Below are 22,973 nucleotides of genomic sequence, written 5' to 3'. Positions count from 1 at the left end.
CGGTTTTCTCCCGTCTTTTAAGTACCTACCTACTCTCTTACCATTTCCGCGTAGTTCTTCTGAATTCGCAATTAAAAGAACTTACAACTGTTTTTCGTAATCTAGGTTTATCGTATTATTTTAAAAATCGATTCTACATTCCTAGTGGGAATCATAAAATTGTCCAGTCCCACTGAAACGTTATCTCACGAGATCACGTGGGCGTGTGTTGTAATTCCACATTCATAATTACACATTTGTGCAGTCCAATTAACCAGCGATCGTTAACAGCAAGACCGCACATTCAGTTCCGATTGTATTGCCAAAGTCTTGTATTTACGTGATTTTCTTCTTTAGCACGGCAACAGCGCCCTGCACGAAGCCGCCTGGAAGGGCTACTCCAGATCCGTCCGACTGCTGGCGGCGGCGGGGGCCAACCTGTCCCGAGCCAACGCCGGAGGCTTCACCGCCCTCCACCTGTGCTGCCAGAACGGCCACAACCAGTCCTGTCGAGAGCTGCTCCTTTCCGGGTGCGATCCTGACATCCAGAACAACTACGGGGACACCTCTTTGCACACCGCCGCCAGGTACGGCCACGCCGGCGTCACCAGGATCCTCATTTCGGCTCAGTGTCGCGTTTCCGAACAGAACAAGAACGGTGACACCGCCCTCCACATAGCGGCGGCTATGGGGAGGCGGAAACTGACAAGGATATTGCTAGAGGCGGGCTGTGATAAAAGTGTGCGGAACAAACAGAACGAGACGGCGAGGGACATCGCCCTCAGGAAGGACCTCAACGAGATACTCACCATATTGGACGAGTGCGTCGCCAAGAAGGAGAAGAAAACCAAGAGCAAGAAGAGGTCCAAGAGCAAGGTGCGCTTCGACCCCAAGCACAACGCAGGTAAGGATTGGTCGAGGTGGATGTGGAAGAGGTTAAGTATGTTTGGTGTAGATGTCGCCAAGGTCGAGAAGCCGCGCCATTGGTCGCCCTACGGGTGCCACTACTACCCGGATCCGGAAGCGTTCCCGTCCCCCCGTCTCGACTCCCTCCCTCAGGAACCCCTGAAACGCGGCGAACAGTACTACCTCGACCTGGCCGGGAACATCTGTAAGGGTCCAGTAGGAGTGGGTTACACTTGTTACTGTGCTCCCTTATTCAGACATCTGGAAGCGCGACTCGAAAGAGACAAACGAGAGTTGCAGAGGGCGCAAGTCAGACTGGGGCAGAGGGTGGCAGGTCTGGAGCAAAAACTGAATAGGGGAGCGCACGGTCGCAGGTCGGAACGCGTGATGGTCAACAACCGGGAACAAGAACCGCAGCTGCCGAGGTCGCGCAGCTTGGAGATGCTCGACAAGCTGGAGAAGGCGCCGTTGCAGACCGCCAGGTGAGTCGCCCCGGACGCGCTCGCGCAGAAATGACCCTTGTCTTGCAGGAGCATGGACGAGCTGGAACCTCCCGAGGGCGAGGACGGCGAGCAGAGGCCGTCGGTGAAGGAACTGGTGGCCCGAATCCAGCAGCAGGCCCAGAACAACACGGGGAACAACAGCGAAAGCAGCGACGACGAGGACAGCCCGATGCGGATGACGCAGTACAAGGGCCCGATGGGCGACTCCAACATGGCGGCGACGATGCCCAACTACGAGAACGTGCCGAACGACGCGCCCCCGCGCAGCAGGAGCGGCGTCTACAGCCCCACCATCGTCAACACGGCCCTGGTCGACTCCAACACCCGCTACATCGAGCCCATCGTCAAGATCCAAGAGTCCAACGTCCGCTACAACGACACCTACCGCCCCGCGCCCTCCACCAGCCGCGACCAGGAGCTCAGATTCGACCAGAACTACAGGTTACCATATTACGATAACGACTTGCCCAGTCCGGGGAAGTACTACGAGGCGAGGTACGCAGACAACCCTAAGTACGTCGACCTCAACTCGCGCTTCGCCAAGCTGCGGATGCTCGACGGGGGCAAGGGCGCGCTCGAAGGGACGTCGAGGATGCTGGACTCGAGCAAGATGTTCGAGAGCACGACGAGGATGCTGGAGAATCCGCAGGACACGGTGGACAGGGACACCAACAACGACTCGGGCTACTCCACGAAGGTGTACGGGAGCTCCAAAGGGAACTCGCCGAGTTTGTCGGGGCAGATCGACAACGAGTGTCTCGGTGCTTCCAGTTTGGTGTGACCCACCGATTCGTAATTCCATTAGTTTTGACGGATGGTCGCAGATTTATTTATTTACGATGTACAAAAGGAACGTTTCGACGCCGGAACGACAGCATTTCGAAACAGCGTCGCTCGACGGCTCGAAATCATACATTTTATACTGAAGTTGCTTTAATCGTGGTGCCGTATCTTGTTAATTACGTCTTGAGAATTACCTGATGTATTAAGATTGTAATATAGGAGATTATTTTGTTAACTTTGACTTAAGAACTATATTGCATAAAAACTATTTTTCATTTTAGACATCACTATTACATTCTTCACATTAAATTTTATAGTTAGTTATAGAGTTGTTGACAATATGTATATGTAGTAAATGAATAAAGTTGATATATTTTATTAAATCTATGCCATAGAGTCGAAACCGCAAAATGATTGGAGACCCTTGCGGTACCCACTCAGATCATCACCATTCAGAAACTGAAACAATCTAAACCTTTTGGTACCTATTATATTTCCCGGGGCTTGAAACCAAGATGGAATCCATTTTCTGGCGCCAAGTTGGCATTCTTGGGACTGATCTTGATCGGAATCTCCGTTTTGTCCACAGGAATCAAATCAAACTTGGACAACAAATGAAAGAAAAGAGTCTTCATTTCGAGAAGAGCAAACCTAGAACCTAACCTCACTCTTTAAAAACTCCTAAATCATGCCCAGTAGTACCTATGCAATTCCTTGGACCAATCCCAAAGGGTAGATAAGTCCCTGGAAGTATCTTCGCCTTGTTCTCGTCACTGAACCTCTCAGGATCGAAGCGATCGGGGTCGCTGAAGTAGCGAGGGTCGTAGTGAAGTGATGTTATGGGTACTGTCACATCCACCCCCTTTTCGACAATGAGCGCCTTCTCGTTGGGATTTTTCGGTTCGATTTTGAACTCCCGAGTACAGAGTCGATCAGTTTGAAACGCGGGAGGCCAACGTCTCAGACTTTCTGGTGAAAACTTTACACCACAACACTACTAACTCTTCGGAGACTCACCTGATATGACCTGGTCGAGATACTTCATTGACAATATCGCTTCGTAGGGGATTTTTCCGTTGTGTTCTTGATTAACAGCGTCGATTTCGTCTTGGAGCTTCTTCTGCACGTCAGGGTAGATCGCCAGTTCGAGTGCCATGAAACAAGAAGCGGTGGAAACGGTGTCAAAACCAGCGAAAAAGAAGAGGAGAGCTTGGGCAACGATATCGTCGTCGGTTAGTTCCATTTTTGGCGAAGCTCGACCAATCTGGGACTCCTCAACTGTTGCAAAACCTTCTCGGTTCTCGTTGTGAGTGGTGTCGTGAGTGAGTCGCCCTTTCCGCGCTTCCATCAACAAGTGGATCAAATCTGGACGAATAATTCCTTCCTTGGTCCTTCTGTCTATATTATTGAGGATGATGGACCGAAAGAACACAACAACATCGTCGGGCAACAGTTGAATTCTCAATATCTGCAAAACAATTTTTGTCACTTTTGCACAACACCGAAACCACTTACATTGGCTAGTGTTGACGAGATCACAACGATGAGGTTTTTCAAAACTTGTACCACACTAACTTTGGTTAGTTTCTGTACCATTGCGTAAAACTCATGCTTGGGATTTTCGATCGAATTTACTTGAATACCAAAAGCCGCGGAAGCTATCACATCGTTGGTAAATCTAGTCAGAACGTCTTTCATCTCCACCTCCACCTGTCCTTTCCCTTCGAAACATTTTGCAAAATTTTCGGCGCACTCTCCTATCAGGTGGTACATATTTCGCATTTTACTGCTAGTGAAGGCTGGACTCAGAGTCGCCCTCATTTGTTTCCAAGTGTCCCCCTTTAGATTAAGCAGACTCTTTGACAACAGAGGGTCACGTGCAGTGTTCGTAAGGCCTAAATGGTCATGGAAATGGTCGAATTCTTTCACTCCGATCTGTTTGATCAAGTCTAGGTCCTTGATCAACAAAACGGGTGTGGAAAACTGCATGTAACCCACATATCTGCAAGGCATGATCAGTACCTTTGGTAATGCTTCGCGTATGATTATTGTTATTGATTACCTTTCATTTGGGAAGTTTTTATAGATGTCCGCGGCAATGTCCAAGAAGTGTTTCTTTCTGGTAAGGAAAGCACCCATGTTGCCGATGATGGGCCATGATGGTACATGTGTGATGCCCTTTTCTTCCCAGTACTTCGACGGTTTGATGAGTTTGTAGTAAATCAAAGCGCCAAGAATGATTCCAAGCAGTAGAGTCAACATGGTGAGAATTAGATGTCTAATCAAAAGATTGGGCTTATTATAGGAAACTTCTACGTCAGGAAGTTGTATCTATTTGTTTCTTATCGCGTAACGTTCAGTGCTAAAAAATGTGAACGACAGATATTTATCTTAGACCTTGATAAAAAATCAACAAAGCAAAAGAGATTACTTTTAAAGGTGTAATTAAACGATTAATGTAGAAAGAATATTTTTATTTTGAGAAAATGTTAACAAATCATTTGTACTTCAAAATGAAGCATCTGTTGGTGAATTAATTATATTTACTAAATAATTATTATTAACAAATCTTCTTATGTAACGTTGCCAAATCGTAATATTATGTCATTTGAATTAGTGAGGTTATGTATACATATTTTATCATAAAACGATATTACACTTTTTACTAAATATTTACCACACTTTCCCATCACATGCTCTCAAATTTTGACTTAGCGAAAGTAAATACATACCTAAATACTTAAAAACAGACATATTTTGATCATCGCGTAAGTAACATTATTATCAATGATCTCACGATTACTACGCAGTTTGTTTTCCCAGATGGAGTCCCAGATAGAACTCTTTTTGGGTTGCATATTGCACTACTTGGTATCAATTTCTACAGAGATATGGTTTTTCTGAATTGCTACAACGTCAGACGTTTCTAACGAGCGGCAAAATATAGTTTTCATATCCAAATGAGCGAACCTTGACAATGACCGCCAAATTTCATGATTTCCAATACTATTGTGAAATTGTGATCAGCCAATATTGTTAACCCTCTAAGACCACAAACATGGAGTTGCTGACAATATGTATATGTAGTAAATTAATCAATAAAGTCGGTATATTTTATTAAATCTATGCTATAGAATCGGAAGCGGAAAATGATGAGATCCTTGCGGTACCCACTCAAATCGTCACCATTCAGGAACTGAAACAATCTAAACCTTTATTCCCGGGGTTTGAAACCAAGATGGAAACCATTTTCTGGCGCCAAGTTGGCTTTCTTGGGACTGATCTTGATCGGTATTTCTGTTTTGTCGACAGGGACAATATCGAACTTGGCCAACAAATGAAAGAAAAGAAGCTTAATTTCGAGGAGAGCAAACCTAGAACCTGACCTAACTCTTTAAAAACCCTCTTAAATCATGCCCAGTAGTACCGATGCAATTCCTTGGACCAATCCCGAAGGGTAGGTAACTCCCCGGAACAATCTTCCCCTTGTTCTCGTCACTGAACCTCTCAGGATCGAAGCGATCGGGGTCGCTGAAGTACCGAGGGTCGTAGTGAAGCGATCTTATGGGTACTACCACATCCACCCCCTTTTCGATAAGGAGCGCCTTTTCGTGGGGATTTTTCGGTTCGATTTTAAAATCCTGAGTGCAGATTCGATGAGTTTGAAACGCGGGGGGCCAACGCCTCAGAGTTTCTGGTGAAAACTTTACATCACAACAGTATTAACTCTTCGGAGACTCACCTGATATGACTTGGTCGAGGTACTTCATTGACAGTATCGCTTCGTAAGGAATTTTTCCGTTGTGTTCTTCACTAACAGCGTCGATTTCGTCTTGGAGCTTCTTTTGGACGTCAGGGTAGACCGCTAGTTCGTGTGCCATGAAACAAGAAGCGGTGGAAACCGTTTCAAAACCGGCGAAAAAGAAGAGGAGAGCTTGGGCAACGATGTGGTCGTCGGTTAGTTCCATTTTTGGCGGAACTCCACCAATCTGGGACTCCTCAACTGTTGCAAAACTTTCTCCTTTGTCGTTGTGAGTGGTGTCGTGAGTGAGTCGCCCTTTGCGTGCTTCCATCAACAAGTGGATCAAATCTGGACGAATAATACCTTCCTTGTTCCTTCTGTCTATATTATTGAGGATGATAGAGCGAAAGAACACAACATCGTCGGACAACACCTTAATTCTCAATATCTGCAAAACAACGTTGTCACTCTTGCGCACCGCGGAAATCACTCACCTTAGTTAGTGTTGATGACATCGCAACGATGACGTTTTTCAGAAATTGCACCACACCAATTTTGGTTAGTTTCTGTCCCATTGCATAAAACTCATGCTCGGGATTTTGGATCGAATTTACTTGAATACCAAAAGCGGCGGAAGCTATCACGTCGGTGGTAAATCTGGTCGAAACCTCTTTCATCTCCACCTCCACCTGCCCTTTCCCTTCGAAATGTTTGGCAAAATTTTCGGCGCACTCTTCTATGAGGTGGTACAAATTTCGCAATTTGCTACTAGTGAAGACTGGACTCAAAGTAGCCCTCATTTGTTTCCATTTCTCTCCAGTCAGATTAAGCAGACTTTTTGACAACGGAGAGTCACGTTCGCTGTTCGTAAAGCCTAAATGGTCGTGGAAATGATCGAATTCTTTCACTGCGATCTGTTTGATCAAGTCCAGGTCTTTGATCAGCAAAACGGGTCTGGTAAACTGCATGTAACCCACATATCTGCAAGCCAAGATCAGTACCTTTGATAATGCTTCGTGTATGATTACCTCTCATTTGGGAAATTTTTGTAGATGTCCGCGGCAATGTCCAAGAAGTGTTTCTTTTTGGTGAGGAGAGCGCCCGCGTTGCCGATGATGGGCCATGATGGTACATGTGGGATGCCCTTTTCGTCCCAGTACCTCGACGGTTTGATAAGTTTGTAGTAAATCAAAGCGCAAAGAATGCTTCCAAGCAATAGGGTCAACATGGTGAGAACTAGAAGTGTAATCAGTAGGCTTGGCTATAGGTTATAGGAAACTTATGAATCTTATCGGTTTTCATTGATTAATGCTAGGTACTCTGACTGGTATGTACCTACTAAGTTAGGAAGTTATCGGTATCTACTTCTTTCTTATCACGTAACGTTCAATATTAAAAATTGTGAACGACAACAAAGCAAAAGAGATGCTTTTTAAGGGTTTAATATAAGGGTGTAAGAAGCAAAACATGTAGGTATACTTCAAAATGAAGCATCTGTTGGGGAATTAATTAATTTATTAACAATTATGCAATGTGGCCAATTCGTAATATTATATGATATTATTAGTGAGGTTATGTATACTACTTTTTACAAAACAATATTTAAATTATATCATTAGAGTCACAAAACGATATCACTCTTTTTACTAAATATTTGCCATTACTTTCCCATTACATGCTCGCAAATTTTGACTTAGCGAAAGTAAATAATAACAGAGTAATAGACACGTTTTGATCACCGAGTAACTAAAACTAACATCATTATCATCTAACGATTACAATAAAGTTTGTTTTCCCAGCTGGAGCCCCTGATAGAACTCTTTTTTGGGTTGCATAGTGCACTGCACCACTGCTTAATTTTAATTTCTAGAGATACGATACGTCGGACGTTTCTAACGAATGACAAAATAAAGTTTTCATTTCCAAATGAGGGAATCTTGACCGTCAAATTTTATTAAGTGTTTACAATACAATAATTGTGATCATCTAATATTATTGTCTAAATACTTCAGGACTGAGGACAAAAGGAATATTTCGTCAGCATTTCGAAGCGGTGTCCGCTCGAAGGGATGAAATGGCAATGCTTTAATAATCTTGTTTATTAAGTGCTGAGAAATACATACTTGCTGTATTAAGATCGTAACATAAGAGGTTGCTTTGTTAACTTTGATTTAAGAACTACATATATTGTAATAGAGTCGACGACTAAAAATAATTGGACCCACAGGACACCCTTGCGTTACCCACTCAAATCCTCATCATTCAAACACTAAAACAATCAATTATGTTTTCCGCGGTTTGAATCCAAGATGAAATCCATTTTCTGGGCCCAGGTTTGTTTTCTTGGGACTGATTTTGATCGGAATTTCCGTTTTGTCAGTAGGGACAAGATTGAATTTTGCCAATAAATGAAAGAAAAGAAGCTTCATTTCGAGAAGAGCAAACCTAGAACCTGACCTAACTCTTTAAAAACTCTCTTAAATCATGCCCAGTAGTACCTATGCAATTCCTTGGGCCAATTCCGAAGGGTATGTACGTCCCTGGAAGGATCTTGGCCTTGTTCTCGTCGTTGAACCTTTCAGGATCGAAGCGATCTGGTTCGCTGAAGTACTGAGGGTCGAGGTGTAGTGGTCTCATGGGTATTATCACATTCACCCCTTTTTCGACTAGGAACGCCTTCTCGTTGGGATTTTTCGGTTCGATTTTGAACTCCCGAGTGCAGACTCGATCAGTGTGAAACACGGGAGGCCAAAGTCTCAGACTTTCTGGTAAAAATATGCATTGCAACACTACTAACTCTTTGGAGACTCACCAGATACTACTTGGTCAAGATACTTCATCGATTGTATCGCCTCGTAAGGAATTTCTCCGTTGTGTTTTTCATTTACATTGTCGATTTCGTCTTGGAGCTTCTTTTGTACGTCAATATTGACCGCCAGCTCGTGTGCCAAGAAACAAGAAGCGGTAGAAATAGTTTCGAAACCCGCGAAAAAGAAGAAGAGAGCTTGGGCAACGATATAGTCATCGGTTAGTTCCATTTTTGGTAAAACTTGACCAATGTGGGACTCCCCAACTGTTGAAAAACTTTCATTGTCGTTGTGAGCAGTGTCGTGAGTGAGTCGTCCTTTGCGCGCTTCCATCAACAAATGAATTAAATCTGGACGAATAATTCCTTCTTTGCTTCTTCTATCTATGTTATTCAGGACAATGGAGCGAAAGAACTCAAGAACATCGTCAGGCACTGCCCGAACCTTCAACATCTGCAAACCCACTTTGTTACTCTTCTACAACACTGCAATTACTCACAGTGGCGAGTTTTGTTGACATCTGGCTGAGGAACAGTTTCAAAACTTGTAGAAAACTAAATTGGGTAAATTTCTGTCCCATTGTATAAAACTCATGCTTGGGATTTTCGATCGAGTTTACTTCAATACCAAAAGCAGTGGTGGCTATCACGTCGTTGGCAAACTTGGTCAAAACGCCTCTCATCTCCACCTCCAGCTGTCCTTTCCATTCGAAATGTTTGGCAAAGTTTTCGGCACACTCACCTATGAGGTGGTACATATTTCGCAACTTGCCACTAGTGAAGACTGGGCTCAGAGTCGTCCTCATTTGTTTCCACTTGTATCCCGTTAGGTGAAACAGAGTTTTTGACAACAAAGGGTCAAGCTCGATGCTCTTCACACTCAAATGGTCGTGGAAATGGTCGAATTCTTTTACTCCGATCTGTTTGATCAAGTCTAGGTCTTTGATCAGCAAAACGGGTATAGTAAATTGCATGTAGCCCACATATCTACAAGGGAAGATTAGTACCTTTAGTACTACTTTTGCTAAGTTACCTTTCATTCGGGAATTTCTTATAGATGTCTGAGGTAATCTCGAAGAAGTGTTTTTTTCGTCTGAAGAAAGCGCCCATGTTTCCGACTATGGGCCATGATGGTACATGCGGGATACCCCTTTCTTCCCAGTAGTTCGAAGGTTTGATCAGTTTGTAGTAAATTAAAGCGCCAAAAATGATTCCAAGTAGTACAGACAGCATTTTGACAACTCGATGTTAAATCTGAGTGCTCGATTTGGCCACAAGACTACACGAAAGGAAGCAAAGGAATTAGAAGCGTTCCCAGGGAAGATTCTTTTAAGACTAGTGATCGACAGATTGAAGATACAAGGTCAAATAGATAAAAAAGATACACCTGGAGAGAGTTTGAGTTCTTTGTCAAGATGAGGGATAAAAGCATCAATCAGAACCTTCTGAACTGAACTAGCATTTATCACGAAAGATTTTAGTTTTAATATAAAAAAAACAAAATGGAGAAGATATAGAAAATGTCCTAACAACCTAACAACAATTTGGAACACAAAGGCAAAAATGTTACAAGAAAAATACGAAGAACACAATATTTTTAAAAGCCAGGAGAATTCGAAAAAAGGCAGTACCTAGGTAGACAGTTTGATCGACCATTTTGCAGAAGTGCGAAAAAATGCACAGCGAGGTTAATGGGAGCGTAAAGACAAACAAGATTCATAATAAGTGAATCTTTAATTAATTCTAATAATTCAAACTAACAGAAATAATACTTAAAATATAAAATTAATACCAAATGATTTTTTAATTAGGACTACGCGAAAATTTGGCACTTGTGCAAATTATTGATAATTGCACTAGTGCAGTATTATCGCTATTGGTTAAAATTCAAATATTCGAGCTTTTTGATTGGCTTAAATTTTTCGAAGGAAATAGTCAAGGGTAATAGGTACATAACGTAATAAATTTATCTAGAGAAAATTAGAAGGTCGGGGGTATTTGAAGTAGGTTATTTCCTGAATCAAATTTAAAAAAATGCAAAAATAGTAGTTTATTTGACGAGTTTGTGTAAATTGGGCCTTTTTTGGCCAAAAAAGGCCCAATTTACACACGAAGGAGTTGAATACAACGTTTTTTTGTTCGACGAGCCCCTTAAATGCTCCAAATCGCTTAAAACCTTTAAAATTAGCTTGACGTTTCGTTTTGACAAGTTGTGACATTTATCAAAATCCGTTCACATTGGAAAAAATTCTCAAATTCTGACAGTGTCGAACAAAAAAAAAAAAAAACAAATATCGATATAATAATGTGTTGATTTGTGATTTTCAATGGTCTTTTAGTTCGTGATTGGCCGAAATTCAATTGTGACAGGTGATAAAAATAATCAGCAATCACAGAAAATGTATTGCAACACCCTTTTGTGTGGATTTTGTCACAAAATTATGAAGAGTTATCTATCACTGTCCGAAGTTTATTCGCCAAGATACATAATTGTGTGAGAATTAATTCCGAAAAACGTGACATTTTCCTGGATAACACGAAAGTCAAAGTGACAGTTGTTTTGCACCCTTGGTAAGCACCTTGACGTTTATTACCTTAAAGACATGGTGCGACATGATCTACAATTCGTTGATTTCATTGGTTTGTATTTGAAAAAGAAATGAAAAAAAATATCTCTGAATGGCTTCGGCGTTTTAACAAAAAGACGGGAAAAAACTGTAACGTAATTCGTAATCATTGGTCAAACTTGTGTCTTGATTGGTTGAAATTTTCCGAGGGAAGGAATCGAGCACGTTAGTTTTCACTGATTGGTGTCAGGGTGTCACCGTGTGTCACGGTCATGGATGCTAAATAATTATGAAGTTTGGTTCGCTGTAATTCCCTAACTTGAAAAACTAAAAATGTAACTCAAGAGACAGTCACATTTTTCTCTTGATAAATCAATAAATAAACAAACAATGGTTTGTAGGCGTCTGATTAAAAGAGTAATGTAAAAGAAAATCTGCTTCAAAATGAAGCATTTGTTGGTGAATTAATTATCCTACGTAATTATTAACAGTACAACTTACATAATGTTGCCAAATCGTATTATATCTATATTTTGAATTAGTAAGGTTATGTTACTACCAAACAATAATAAAATACGAGGTTGTTGTTGTTATCAATTTTTCTTACATATAACTTGCAAGGAGTAGATACTGTTAAGGAAACGTCATCGAGAGTACGCAGGTCTGTTCAGCTTTTCAAAACACTGACGAAAAAATTTAAACTTTGTGATGTAAACCAAGAGCAGAGCTGCACTAGCTCTATGACAAGGTCTCTGGACAAGGACGTACGAGTATATCAATAGATGTAAACAATAAACATAACCTCACTCATTTCCGTTTGACTTCATTCGCGTTATTTCCTACCCACATAATTTGTTTTGCTGGCAAAATGGACAAATTAATTTCTTATTGTGCTGTTGCAAACTGTGATACTTACACTAGATCGATAGTCCAAAGCTGGCAGCCGATTTCTTCTAATCGAATGCGGTATCCCGGTATACAGAACGATTGTTTGCATTAAATCGTTTCATCGAATACGGTGTGTCGATCGAGAACTGACATCTTTTACAAAAGATGAAAATCATCGATTTCCGGCTCTCTAACTCGAGAACTGTTTACACTAAGTTGTTACTACAAATTCGGAGAAGCTCGTATTCGAGTTATCGATTTGTGTAAATGCGTCATAAATTAGATGGCAGAATTAGTTCTCATAGTTTTTCTAAAGCAGATTCGAATAAATAAATAAACCGCTAACAAGAATCTCTTGAAAGTGTGCCTCGTTCTTTGTCATGCCACGTTGAAAAGTTTTGTTCCATTATTTCATATTTTTAAGTAAGACAAGATTAGACAACTCTTCGGCAATCATCTAATTTAAGAGAATGGGCAGAACGTGGAATGAATTTAGCAACTTTGTTGTAGGTACTGTAGAATTCGTGCTTGCAGAGCAGAGTATTGCTGAGCATCGTCATTGTCAACGTCAATTGGCCTCTGATGCAATTTTTGATATTTCACGTTAATTCTTGGAGGGTCTACGAAATTGAAGATTCCCATATACCTAAGCCGCTTCATATTCTATATTTGTAATAAATTTTTCATCCCGCTGGCTGTTATCGACGGTTTTGCATTCAAAATCCGCCGGGAACGTTAAATTCCCGACCTAGTACTTACAAAAGTGACCTTGGTTAAAAATTCACTATAGAATGGCAGCTGGCAGCATTAATTCTTAAATGTCAACAAAGTTTTACATAGAAGTTACTTCGGTTGAATTAATTAATAATAATTTTTTACTTTTTAAAAATGATTTAAACTTGTCGGCATGAAAAATTTTGTGGATTACACGTTCAGAAAATGTTTTGCGAGTGCTCTGTTGCGCCTCGGCTAGGCGCCTTGAGTACGCAATACCACTCACACTCGCAAAATATCATTTTCTGGACTAGTGATCCTAATAACTATTGTAAAGCGTTCAAGCTTCAGCAAGATTAGTTTGTGGTTATGTGTAATATGGTGTAATCATGTATAATAAAGCTGTTCCACACGTTTTTGATGTTTTTGTTTTTGACAGCTCGTGAAAATACATTTTTTGAAACATACGGTAATAACCTAATCACCCTGTACTAAGATTATAATACATATAAGAAATAATTTGATTTGTAACTTAACTTAAGAATTACATTGCTCAACATCTTTTTTCTTAGTCTAAATGTCATTATTTATTACATTTTTCACATTACCTATATTTTATGGTTAGTCATTCAGCTGTTGACAATTTATATATGGAATAAAGTCGATATATTTTATTAAATCTATGCTTTAGAGTCGACAGCTTAAAATGATAGGACTCAGAGTAGACCCTTGCGGTACTCGCTCAAATCCTCACCATTCGGAACTAAAAGTAATGAAGAATCTTCCTTACGCTCCCCGGGGTTTGATACCAAGATGGAACATATTTTCTGGCGCCATTCTGGCTTTCTTAGGACTAATCTTCATAGGAATTTCCGTCTTGTCGTTAGTAACAAAATCGAATTTGGCCAACAGATGAAAGAAAAGAATCTTTATTTCTAGAAGAGCAAACCTAGAACCTAACCAAACTCTTTAAAAATCCTGTTAAATCATGACCAACAATACCGATGCAATTCCGTGGACCAATCCCAAAGGGTAGATACGATCCCGGCAGTATCTTCGCCTTGTTTTCGTCACTGAATCTCTCAGGATCGAACCGATCGGGCTCGGTGAAGTATTGCGGGTCGTGATGCAGCGCTGCAATAGGTACCACTACAGTCATTCCCTTTTTGATTAAGAGTGTTCTTTCGCTTGAATTTTTCGGTTCGATTATGTAATCCTGAGTGCAGATTCGATCTGTTTGGAATGCAGGAGGCCAATGTCTCAGAGTTTCTGGAGGAAAATCCACATTGCAACAGTACTAACTTATTGAAGACTTACCAGACACCACTTGGTCCAAGTACTTCATCGATTGTATCGCCTCGTAAGGAATTTCTCCGTTGTGTTCTTCATTAACAGTGTCTATTTCGTCTTGGAGCTTCTTTTGGACATCAGGATTGACCGCTAGCTCGTGTGCCATGAAGCAAGAAGCAGTAGAAATAGTTTCAAAACCGGCGAAAAAGAAGAGGAAAGCTTGGGCAGCAACATAGTCGTCGGTTAGTTCCATTTTCGGTGAAGCTCGACCAATGTGGGACTCCTCGACTGTGGCAAAACCTTCTTTTTTCTCGGTGTTGGTGGTGTCGTAAGTGAGGCGCCCTTTACGCGCCTCCATCAACAAATAGATCAAATCTGGACGAATAATTCCTTCCTTGCTTCTTCTATCTATATTATCCAGGATTATGGAGCGGAAGAACATACAAACATCACTGGCCAAGATCTGAATCTTCAATATCTGCAAAACTATCTTGTTACTCTTCTATCACACTCAAATTACTTTTAAGTAATTACATTGGCGAGTTTTGACGATGACTGGTGCAGAAACATTTTCAAAAGTTGAAACGGACCAAATTGGGTGAGTTTCTGTGCCATGGCAAAAAACTCATCCTTGGGATTCTCGATCGAATTCAGTTGAATTCCAAAGGCGGTGGTAGCTATCACATCGGTGGCAAACTTTGTGAAAATATCTTTCATCTCCACGTCCACCTGTCCCTTCCCTTCAAAATGTTTGGCAAAATTTTCGGCACACTGACCCATCAGATGGTACATATTTCGCATCTTGCTCCCAGTGAAGATTGGGCTCAAAGTCGCCCTCATTTGTTTCCACTTGTCTGCGGTCAGGTTTATCAAACTTTTTGCCAACAGAGGGTCCCTCTCGGCATTGGGAAGGCCCAGATGGTCGTGGAAGTGGTCGAATTCTTTCACTCCTATCTGCTTGATCAAGTCCAAGTCTTTGATCATCAAGACGGGTGTGGTAAACTGCATGAGGCCCACATACCTTCAAGACAAATTCAGTACCGTTGGCACTACTTGTTATAAAATTACCTTTCATTTGGAAACTGCTTGTAGATGTCCCTGGAAATGTCGATAATGTGCTTCTTTCTTCTGAGGAAGGCGCCCATGCTGCCGACTATAGGCCATGATGGTCCATGCGTGATGCCCTTTTCTTCCCAGTAGTTCGAAGGTTTTATGAGCTTGTAGTAAATTAAAGCGCCAAGAATTATTCCAAGCAGTAGAGTCAACATGGTGAAAACTCGACGATTAATGCGACTGCATCGATCTTGTTTTATTATAGGCGACGTATCAACCTTATCAATTGCCAGTGTCACTCCTACTACTGGACTAGGATGTTGTTATGAAAATTGTTACATTTATCTCCCACCAAGAGATATGAGTCATCAATCAACAAAGTACAAAAGATGCTGTGTAAGGGTCAAATTAAACGAGTAATGTAAAAAATAAATTTATTAAAAAAATATCAACAAAATACTGGGGCTCCAAAAAGAAACATTGCTGGTGAATTAATTATACCAAATAATTAAATCAAACATTATTAGCAGTATTATTTACGTAATGTTGCCAAATCACGATGACATTACGTTATCTGAATTAGTGAGGTTACAGAGACTTATTTATCATTACAAACAATATTTTAATTTTTACTAAATATATTTTATCTTTTCCCATTACATAATTGTAGATTTTGACTTAGAGAAAGTAGATAATGACGCGCACATTCCGATCACGGACTAGACGCAGCAACAATAATAACATTATTGCTATCTCACAATTACAACGCAGTTTTTCTCGACCGGAATCCCAGCCAGAATTCCTTTTCGAGCTGGATCTTGTACTGTTTTGTTCCGATTTTCATTTCCATTTTCCCAACAGGTGACAAAATTGAATTTTCATTACCAAAAGAGTGAACCTCGCCTCTGAAGTTCCACAATTTTTAATACTATCGTTAAAGAGATCCCTAAATGTTGGAAGATTTCTTGGACTTTTGCCAAAAGACGTTCCTGGTGTGACCTTCCCTTTGTTTCCATCGTTAGATCTCTTCGGATCGAAGCGATTTTGGTCGGGGTAACATTGGGATTTATGGTGCAACGTCTCAAGGGAAAAAAATTGTAATGCCTTCTTCGGCCAAACATTTCTTCTCGGGGAATTCTCGCTTTGATGAGATAGTCTTCCGCATTGAGGCGGCCAGTTTTGAAGGCTGGATCTCTCAAGGCTGTCGAAGATGAGATTAAATAGTAGTGAAGATTTCAATAGTGGAGACCACTTGGTCGAGGTACTTTATCGACAACAAATCTTTATAAGAAGTTTGGTCTATGTGCTTAAAGTTTTCCTTGGATCTCTGGATGCAGAGCTAGTTTTACAAGTCTTGAAGGAGAAAGCGGTTGAAACTATCTCGAAATGTTTCAGAAACAATCAATTTCACAGTTTACCAGACATTTGGTCAAAATTAGACGCACTTTGAAGAAAACCGCAAATCTTGCTACTCCTGTATTTTTTTACTCCTATTTTTTGGCCTCCGTCTAGAAAATACTGATTTTCCATTCGTCTAAAGCATCTTGAAAATGGCATTTGCGTGCCTTGGAATGAAAATCGAAACAGGAATTTTTAATGAAAGATTTTAGGTTGGCTGCACTGACTGTCAATGTCATGTGGAATTTTTGTACAATTTTTTGAGTGTGAAATATTGATGTTGGACAAATTTGTGTCCTTTAATGCAAGCTGTACATTGTGTATAGCAGAAGTCGAATCAGTAGAGGCCGAGGGGGTTATCAGACTTACGAGCGGGCGGCCACCCTCATGGACTGGCGGCGGGTTAGGAATAACAGAGAGGACGACTACGGTTTTCAATATTTGAGGAATTAATTGACTTTCGTTGTGTCAGTCGCTTCTTGGATCTTTTATGTTACAAATGGAAAAAAAATAAATACCCTATCCGGTAATATTTTAACAAATTTATTATCTTTTGCTTTAAATAAATTGTCGACCGAAATTTTTTTGTGTATTATATGGCCAAAAACTGTTTTGCAAGTGCTTGCACTTGTGGCGCCTCGGTTGACGCCTCTGCCCCCTCTGCCCACAAACCGTGCTCACACTTGCAAAAAAATTTCAGTTTCTGGCCTTGTGATACAAATGACTATTTTGAATTATTTTTCTGATGTTTTGATATTCTCAGTTACATTTTTGCAATTGCGACTCCGATACGGTTTCTTTTTGATTTCCAACTTTTTTTTCTTATAACCACTTTTCTTATTCTATCTAAATACGTTTTCCTATCCTTTTTTATTTTACTTTTCTTGTCCATATTTATATTTCACTTAATGTCATATTAGGCGCAATTACATTTTTGAATATTTCTTATTGTTTTCATGCCTTTTTTAAAATAGTTTCCTTACTAGATATTTATTTTACTCGTTTTAACAGATAACAGCAATAATAAACATAATATGTTAAGGCGAAATGATTGGACCTCCAGGACACCCTTACGGTACCCAGTCAAAGCGTCACCATTCAGAAACTGAAACACTCTAAACCTTCATTATACTTCTCGGGGTTTGAAACCAAGATGGAATCCATTTTTTGGCCTCAGAGCGACATGCTTGGGACTGATCTTGATAGGAATTTCTGTTTTATCGACAGGGACAAGATCGAATTTGGCCAACAAATTAAAGAACAGAATCTTCATTTCGAGCAGAGCAAACCTAGAACCTGACCTAACTCTTTAAAAACCCTCTTAAATCATCCCCTGTAGTACCGATGCAATTCCTTGGACCAATCCCGAAGGGTAGATAAGTCCCCGGAAGTATCTTCCCCTTGTTCTCGTCACTGAACCTCTCAGGATCGAAGCGATCGGGGTCGCTGAAGTACTGAGGGTCGCGGTGCAGCGAGATTATAGATATTACAATATCCACCCCCTTTTGGACTAAGACCGCCTTTTCGTTGGGGTTTTTCGGCTGGATTGTGTACTCTTGCGTGCAGGCTCGTTCAATTTGGGCCGCGGGAGGCCAAAGTCTCAGACTTTCTGATAAAAAATATACATTGCAACAGTACTAACTCTTGGGAGACTCACCAGACACGACTTGGTCGAGGTACTTCATCGATTGTATCACCTCGTAAGGGATTTCTCCGCTGTGTTCTTCATTAACAGCGTCGATTTCTTCTTGGAGCTTCTTTTGGACGTCAGGATTGACCGCTAGTTCGTGTGCCATGAAACAAGAAGCGGTGGAAACTGTGTCAAAACCGGCAAAAAAAAAGATGAGAGCTTGGGCAACGACACGGTCGTCGGTTAGTTCAATTTTTGACGAAGCGCGACCAATGTGGGACTCCTCAACTGTTGCAAAACCTTCTCCCTTCTCGTTGTGAGTGGTGTCGTGAGTGAGTCGCCCTTTACGCGCCTCCATCAACAAATGGATCAAATCTGGACGAATAATTCCTTCCTTGCTTCTTTTATCTATATTGTCGAGGATGATGGAGCGAAAGAACACGACAACATCGTCGGCCAATACTTGTATCTTCAAAATCTACAAAACCACTTTGTTACTCTTGCACAACACTGAATCTACTCACATTGCAGAGTTTTGACGACATCTGGTACAGAAACATTTTCATAATTTGTAGCAGTCCCAGTTGGGTCAGCTTTTGTCCCATTGTATAAAACTCATGCTTGGGATTTTCGATTGAGTTCACTTCAATACCAAAAGCAGTGGTGGCTATCACATCGTTGGTAAACTTTGTCAAAATGTCTTTCATCTCCACCTCCACCTGTCCTTTCCCTTCGAAATGTTTGGCAAAATTTTTGGCGCACTCTCCTATCAGGTGGTACATATTTCGCATTTTACTGCTAGTGAAGACAGGACTCAGAGTCGCCCTCATTTGTTTCCATTTGTTCCCCGTCAGATTAAGCAGGTTTTCTGACAACAGAGGGTCACGCTCGGGACTTATAAAATTCATGTGGTCATGGAAATGTTCGAATTCTTTCACTCCGATCTGTTTGATCAAGTCCACGTCCTTAACCAGCAAAACGGGTGTAGTAAATTGCATGTAGCCCACATATCTGCAAGACAAGATTAGAACCTTTGGTACTACTTTTGCAAAATTACCTGTCATTTGGGAACTTCTTGTAGATATCCCAGGCAATCTCGAGGAAGTGTTTCTTTGTTCTGAGCATAGCGCCCATGTTGCCGATTATGGGCCATGATGGTACATGTGTGATGTCTCTTTCTTCCCAGTACTTCGCGGGTTTGATGAGTTTGTAGTAAATCAAAGCTCCAAGAATGATTCCAAGCAGTAGAGTCAACATTGCGAAAACTGCTCGTTTAATACGAGTGCTTCACTTATTATGGACAACTTATCAAGGTTATCTGTTTTTAGTTATTGTTGTCACTATCACCGATAAATACCACTGAATTAAAAATGACGCTCGTCTCTGGTGTAACTTCCAAAGCTAAAAAATATAATCCATAGATCGCTATATTTAACTCCTCTTGTGATAAATGATAAATGAGTTATCAAAAAACAAAGTTCAAGAGATCTTTTGTAAGGGTCCAGAACCTAATGCAAAAAATATGTTTAACAATTTTATTGAACTTGTATGACTGATTATTGTCAGTGAATTGATTGTCCAAATAATTGTTAATAGTGCTAGTAGCACATCTTTATCTTTTTTTGTCGCTACATACCAATAATATTTCAATCATATCGCCATGAAATAATCACTCTTATCACACACTTTATCATCATTTTTCCATTACATAAACGCAGCTTTTCACTTAGAGATATTTCGAGAGTAGATAATGATAGATACCTTTTGAACACAGAGTAATCAACAACAACATTATTAGTATCTTACAATTAGAACACAGTTTGTTTTCTCAGTTGCAGGTCCATATAGAGGGGGGTGGGGTGGAAGAATGGTTAGGGAGCGAAATAGGGGTGAAAGTGAACGTAAAGGAAGCATTTAAAATAAATCAAGATAAGATGATGCTGGCAAAAATATTCGTAGGAAGTTTGGAGCAGAAGAAGAAGATTATGCTAAATAAGAGAAAGTTGAAGGAAAGGATGATGACGAAATGACGATTTGACAAAAAAGGAAGAGAAAACCCAAAAGAAGTTAAGAGAGGTGGCTCTAGAGAAGAGAGAGATAGAGGAAAAAGGATGAAAATAGGATACAAGAAGATACCGACAAACGGGGAATGGTTTATATGGGATGAGAGAAAACAAAAATTTTTAGATGAAGGAGAGAAGAAGAGAAGAAGAACCGGCGAGAAAAAGTATAAAGAGAAGGTGGATAAAAAGGTAGATGGATAAAGAAAACGGAAACCGGAAAAGAAGCACAAAGGGGAAAGTCGCTACAAATGGGAAGGTCAAGGGACAAAAAGAGAAAAGAAAAAGGGAAAAAGGGGAATAATAACAGGGGTAAAATTAGGGATTAAAGAAAAGCGACAAGAAAAGGGAGATGTTCAGACAATATACAGTAAAGAGATGAAGATAACAAGAAGACGTGTCGAAGACGCAATGAAAGAAAACAGTGAAGATTGTATACTCTTGGGAGGGAAGTTCAGTGGGAGCAAGAAATTGGAAAGAGGATAGGGCGGATGGGAAAAGAAAATCCAAAGGCAAGGTGGAAAATGCAGAGGGGAAGGGACAGATGGAATGGATCGAAGAAAATGGATGGGAGTTATTGAACGGGAACAAACAATGGGAAGAAGGGGACTGGACCTATAGGGGTTGCAGGGTGGAAACAGTGATAGATTACGGAATAGTAAACGAAGAAGCATGGGAAAGAGTAGAGTCGGACCATCTCGAAATATCTTTGAGGAAGCGAAGAGGAGGGAAAGAACAGAGAAGGAAAGGGGTGGAGGATAGGAATAAAACTGTTTATTTTTTATCTGGAATTGCTGTTTTATGTTTAAAATGTAATCAGGAATCGGAAAACCCGTAGGGCAAAATAAAGCATTCATATTGATACGTATTTGAGTTTAATGAATTATTGATACAATGTCAAACTTTCCTTACAAGACAAAATAGAGTTTTCATTTCCAAGAGAGCAAACCTCAACCCTGAAATTCCACAATTTGCAATACTGTGGATAAATAGATCCGTAAATCTCGATCACAGATACCGGATCTGGGTAATAGTAGGGTCACAACATCTTTGGAAATTGTGATTTGTAACGTCTTTTTCCACCAAGAAAGTTGTCGATTTGATGTGCTACTTTCACCTAGAAACGATCAATTTCGAATGCTGAGAGCCACAAGCGTAGGTTTCTGTAAGGAAGAAGATTAAATAGTAGTACTAGATGAAGATGTGGGTACCGAAGACCACTTCCTGGAGGTACTTCATTGACAACAAAATTTCATAATCAGCAAATCAGCAGTTGTATTTATTTATTTGTTCTATAAAATCTTTTAGCAGTGTATCACAACCAACACTTGCTATTCCCTGTCTACATTTATTTTTTCTATTATCCTTTTTTCTAATATTTTGGTGTTCTCAGTTATTATATCTTTATAACAACAGAGACATTCAGGCAAGAATATTATATATATTTAAATATATATTTTTAGTTTATTTAGAAGTATTTGTTTTCTTCCTTGTCGTTCCAAAAATCATTCTATCCTTCTGCTTCTGATTTTTTCTTTTCGTTTATCCCCTGGACTTTTATTTAATTTTTGATTTCCTCGATTTTATTTTAATCTTCTGTCTTCGTAAGCTTTTTCTTCATTTCTTATAACTGACTCTTTTCTTTTTAGTCTTGTGATGGTTTGATCCATCTTATGATAACAATTCAGAAGAAGATGATGATAATTAAATTCTTGTGGCTGCATTTATTTTATTATTTCTTATAACGTTCACCTTAAACCTCTTCTCTAGGTTCTTGCTTCCCTTTCTTCAAATTTATTTAATGTTCTTCTTCTGATTGCATCTCTTTTGATATCAAATACCACTATAATATTCTCTAGCTTCTTGTTGGCAAATTAAATTCTTCTTTCTTCTATTATTAGTTATACTAGAATCTCTCACTCTTTTAGAAATAATTGTTGATACTGCACAATTCATCTTGTACATATAAACTAAGAGGTCAGTGACCATTCTTGCCGTTGTCTAAATATCTTTGAGAAGAGTGGGATATCCGCAACAAACCATGGTATCTATCAGTCAAATATTTGTCACCTACCTTTCATTTGGGTACTGATTGTATAAATAAACAGCTACATCCACAAAGGGTTATTTCTTGACAACAACCCTCCCCAAACTCCCCACCAGAGGCCACGATTTCACTTCACTTCACCCTCTATTGCTTCCAGTAGCTACAAAACTTGATGATTTTTAAATGAATCACAAGAACACCCAAAAGGAACAACAACATTTTGCTAATTAAGAGAATTTGAAACATCCACACAAATTCTTGCGTGGTAGGAGATTCTCAAATCAACTTTTCGTGGAAAAAATTGTCAACACTTTTCAAACAAACCGACAGAACTAACAATGTGTTTAATGATTCTATTAGAGATAATTATGTAACCTTGACACAATGAACCGTTGGAAGAGTGAAGCGTAAGTCCAGGCATTTGTTAACTGGGAGGACCGATTTTCCAGTTTTGTTCCACAATCTTGAGAGCACAGTCTAGTTGTGTAAGATTGCATCAATCGGATATTAAGATTTCCGCGCCAGATCACAAGATAACAAAGTCAACGAACTGATAGGTGTGACTGTCAACAGATAACTCTACGTAGAACTTTAAAGACATCGATCA

General features: G+C 40.2%; 6 protein-coding genes and 1 long non-coding RNA gene across 19 annotated transcripts in view; 2 read left to right on the top strand and 5 right to left on the bottom strand.

Annotated features, from left to right (window-relative positions):
* The window catches only part of dgo (ankyrin repeat domain containing protein 6 diego), a 41,212-nt gene extending 38,654 nt beyond the window's left edge, over positions 1–2,558 (top strand). The window contains exons 3-5 of one of the 2 annotated variants that reach the window (XM_069057947.1): positions 337–883; positions 935–1,367; positions 1,416–2,558. In XM_069057947.1, the coding sequence (XP_068914048.1) occupies positions 337–883; positions 935–1,367; positions 1,416–2,169 (1,734 nt within the window). In that variant the 3' untranslated portion in view covers positions 2,170–2,558. Of the gene's footprint in view, positions 1–336; positions 1,368–1,415 lie in introns of both variants that reach the window. The other variant, XM_069057946.1, reaches the window with a different exon arrangement.
* On the bottom strand, positions 2,426–5,036 carry LOC138138174 (cytochrome P450 9e2-like). Of its 2 annotated transcripts, none has more exons than XM_069057959.1 (6): positions 4,904–5,036; positions 4,234–4,533; positions 3,687–4,173; positions 3,189–3,639; positions 2,874–3,140; positions 2,426–2,829 (listed from the first exon to the last, which is right to left on the bottom strand). In XM_069057959.1, the coding sequence occupies exons 2-6, from the start codon at positions 4,431–4,433 to the stop codon at positions 2,660–2,662; spliced, it is 1,575 nt and encodes a 524-aa protein (XP_068914060.1). In that variant the 5' UTR covers positions 4,434–4,533; positions 4,904–5,036; the 3' UTR covers positions 2,426–2,659. The 2 variants fall into 2 exon arrangements, with proteins under 2 accessions (XP_068914060.1, XP_068914061.1); XM_069057960.1 differs by having other exon boundaries at positions 4,234–4,449; positions 4,904–5,033.
* LOC138138184 (uncharacterized) lies at positions 4,533–5,101 on the top strand. Its single transcript, XR_011161975.1, has 2 exons — positions 4,533–4,939; positions 4,995–5,101. It is a non-coding gene; the product is annotated as an uncharacterized lncRNA (long non-coding RNA).
* LOC138138173 (cytochrome P450 9e2-like) lies at positions 4,904–7,844 on the bottom strand. Of its 4 annotated transcripts, none has more exons than XM_069057956.1 (6): positions 6,942–7,844; positions 6,408–6,894; positions 5,914–6,361; positions 5,599–5,865; positions 5,341–5,545; positions 4,904–5,265 (listed from the first exon to the last, which is right to left on the bottom strand). In XM_069057956.1, the coding sequence occupies exons 1-5, from the start codon at positions 7,139–7,141 to the stop codon at positions 5,361–5,363; spliced, it is 1,587 nt and encodes a 528-aa protein (XP_068914057.1). In that variant the 5' UTR covers positions 7,142–7,844; the 3' UTR covers positions 4,904–5,265; positions 5,341–5,360. The 4 variants fall into 4 exon arrangements, with proteins under 4 accessions (XP_068914057.1, XP_068914059.1, XP_068914056.1 ...); XM_069057958.1 differs by having other exon boundaries at positions 5,180–5,265; positions 5,341–5,552; positions 6,942–7,297; XM_069057955.1 differs by lacking the exon at positions 4,904–5,265 and having other exon boundaries at positions 5,271–5,545.
* Positions 5,271–22,912, bottom strand: LOC138138175 (cytochrome P450 9e2-like). 4 transcript variants are annotated; one of them, XM_069057962.1, is made up of 6 exons: positions 19,317–22,778; positions 18,784–19,270; positions 18,287–18,737; positions 17,972–18,238; positions 17,727–17,925; positions 5,271–5,358 (listed from the first exon to the last, which is right to left on the bottom strand). In XM_069057962.1, exons 1-5 carry the CDS (start codon positions 19,514–19,516, stop codon positions 17,756–17,758), a joined length of 1,575 nt encoding a protein of 524 aa, XP_068914063.1. In that variant the 5' UTR covers positions 19,517–22,778; the 3' UTR covers positions 5,271–5,358; positions 17,727–17,755. The 4 variants fall into 4 exon arrangements, with proteins under 4 accessions (XP_068914063.1, XP_068914064.1, XP_068914062.1 ...); XM_069057963.1 differs by lacking the exon at positions 5,271–5,358 and having other exon boundaries at positions 17,604–17,925; positions 19,317–19,660; positions 22,742–22,912; XM_069057961.1 differs by lacking the exon at positions 5,271–5,358 and having other exon boundaries at positions 17,604–17,925; positions 19,317–21,482; positions 22,394–22,778.
* LOC138138178 (cytochrome P450 9e2-like) lies at positions 7,998–12,337 on the bottom strand. 5 transcript variants are annotated; one of them, XM_069057968.1, is made up of 7 exons: positions 12,203–12,332; positions 11,788–12,146; positions 9,753–9,998; positions 9,220–9,706; positions 8,726–9,173; positions 8,412–8,678; positions 7,998–8,365 (listed from the first exon to the last, which is right to left on the bottom strand). In XM_069057968.1, exons 3-7 carry the CDS (start codon positions 9,950–9,952, stop codon positions 8,196–8,198), a joined length of 1,572 nt encoding a protein of 523 aa, XP_068914069.1. In that variant the 5' UTR covers positions 9,953–9,998; positions 11,788–12,146; positions 12,203–12,332; the 3' UTR covers positions 7,998–8,195. The 5 variants fall into 5 exon arrangements, with proteins under 5 accessions (XP_068914069.1, XP_068914070.1, XP_068914071.1 ...); XM_069057969.1 differs by having other exon boundaries at positions 11,894–12,146; XM_069057970.1 differs by lacking the exon at positions 11,788–12,146 and having other exon boundaries at positions 12,203–12,337.
* On the bottom strand, positions 13,394–15,554 carry LOC138138177 (cytochrome P450 9e2-like). The gene is made up of 5 exons (XM_069057965.1): positions 15,247–15,554; positions 14,713–15,199; positions 14,206–14,656; positions 13,891–14,157; positions 13,394–13,844 (listed from the first exon to the last, which is right to left on the bottom strand). Exons 1-5 carry the CDS (start codon positions 15,444–15,446, stop codon positions 13,675–13,677), a joined length of 1,575 nt encoding a protein of 524 aa, XP_068914066.1. The 5' UTR covers positions 15,447–15,554; the 3' UTR covers positions 13,394–13,674.
* Positions 22,913–22,973: the final 61 nt, after the last annotated feature.

Source organism: Tenebrio molitor, chromosome 9 (assembly GCF_963966145.1).
Source record: "Tenebrio molitor chromosome 9, icTenMoli1.1, whole genome shotgun sequence".
Classification (NCBI taxonomy): Eukaryota; Metazoa; Arthropoda; class Insecta; order Coleoptera; family Tenebrionidae; genus Tenebrio; species Tenebrio molitor.
This window is presented reverse-complemented; position numbering and strand designations above follow the sequence as displayed.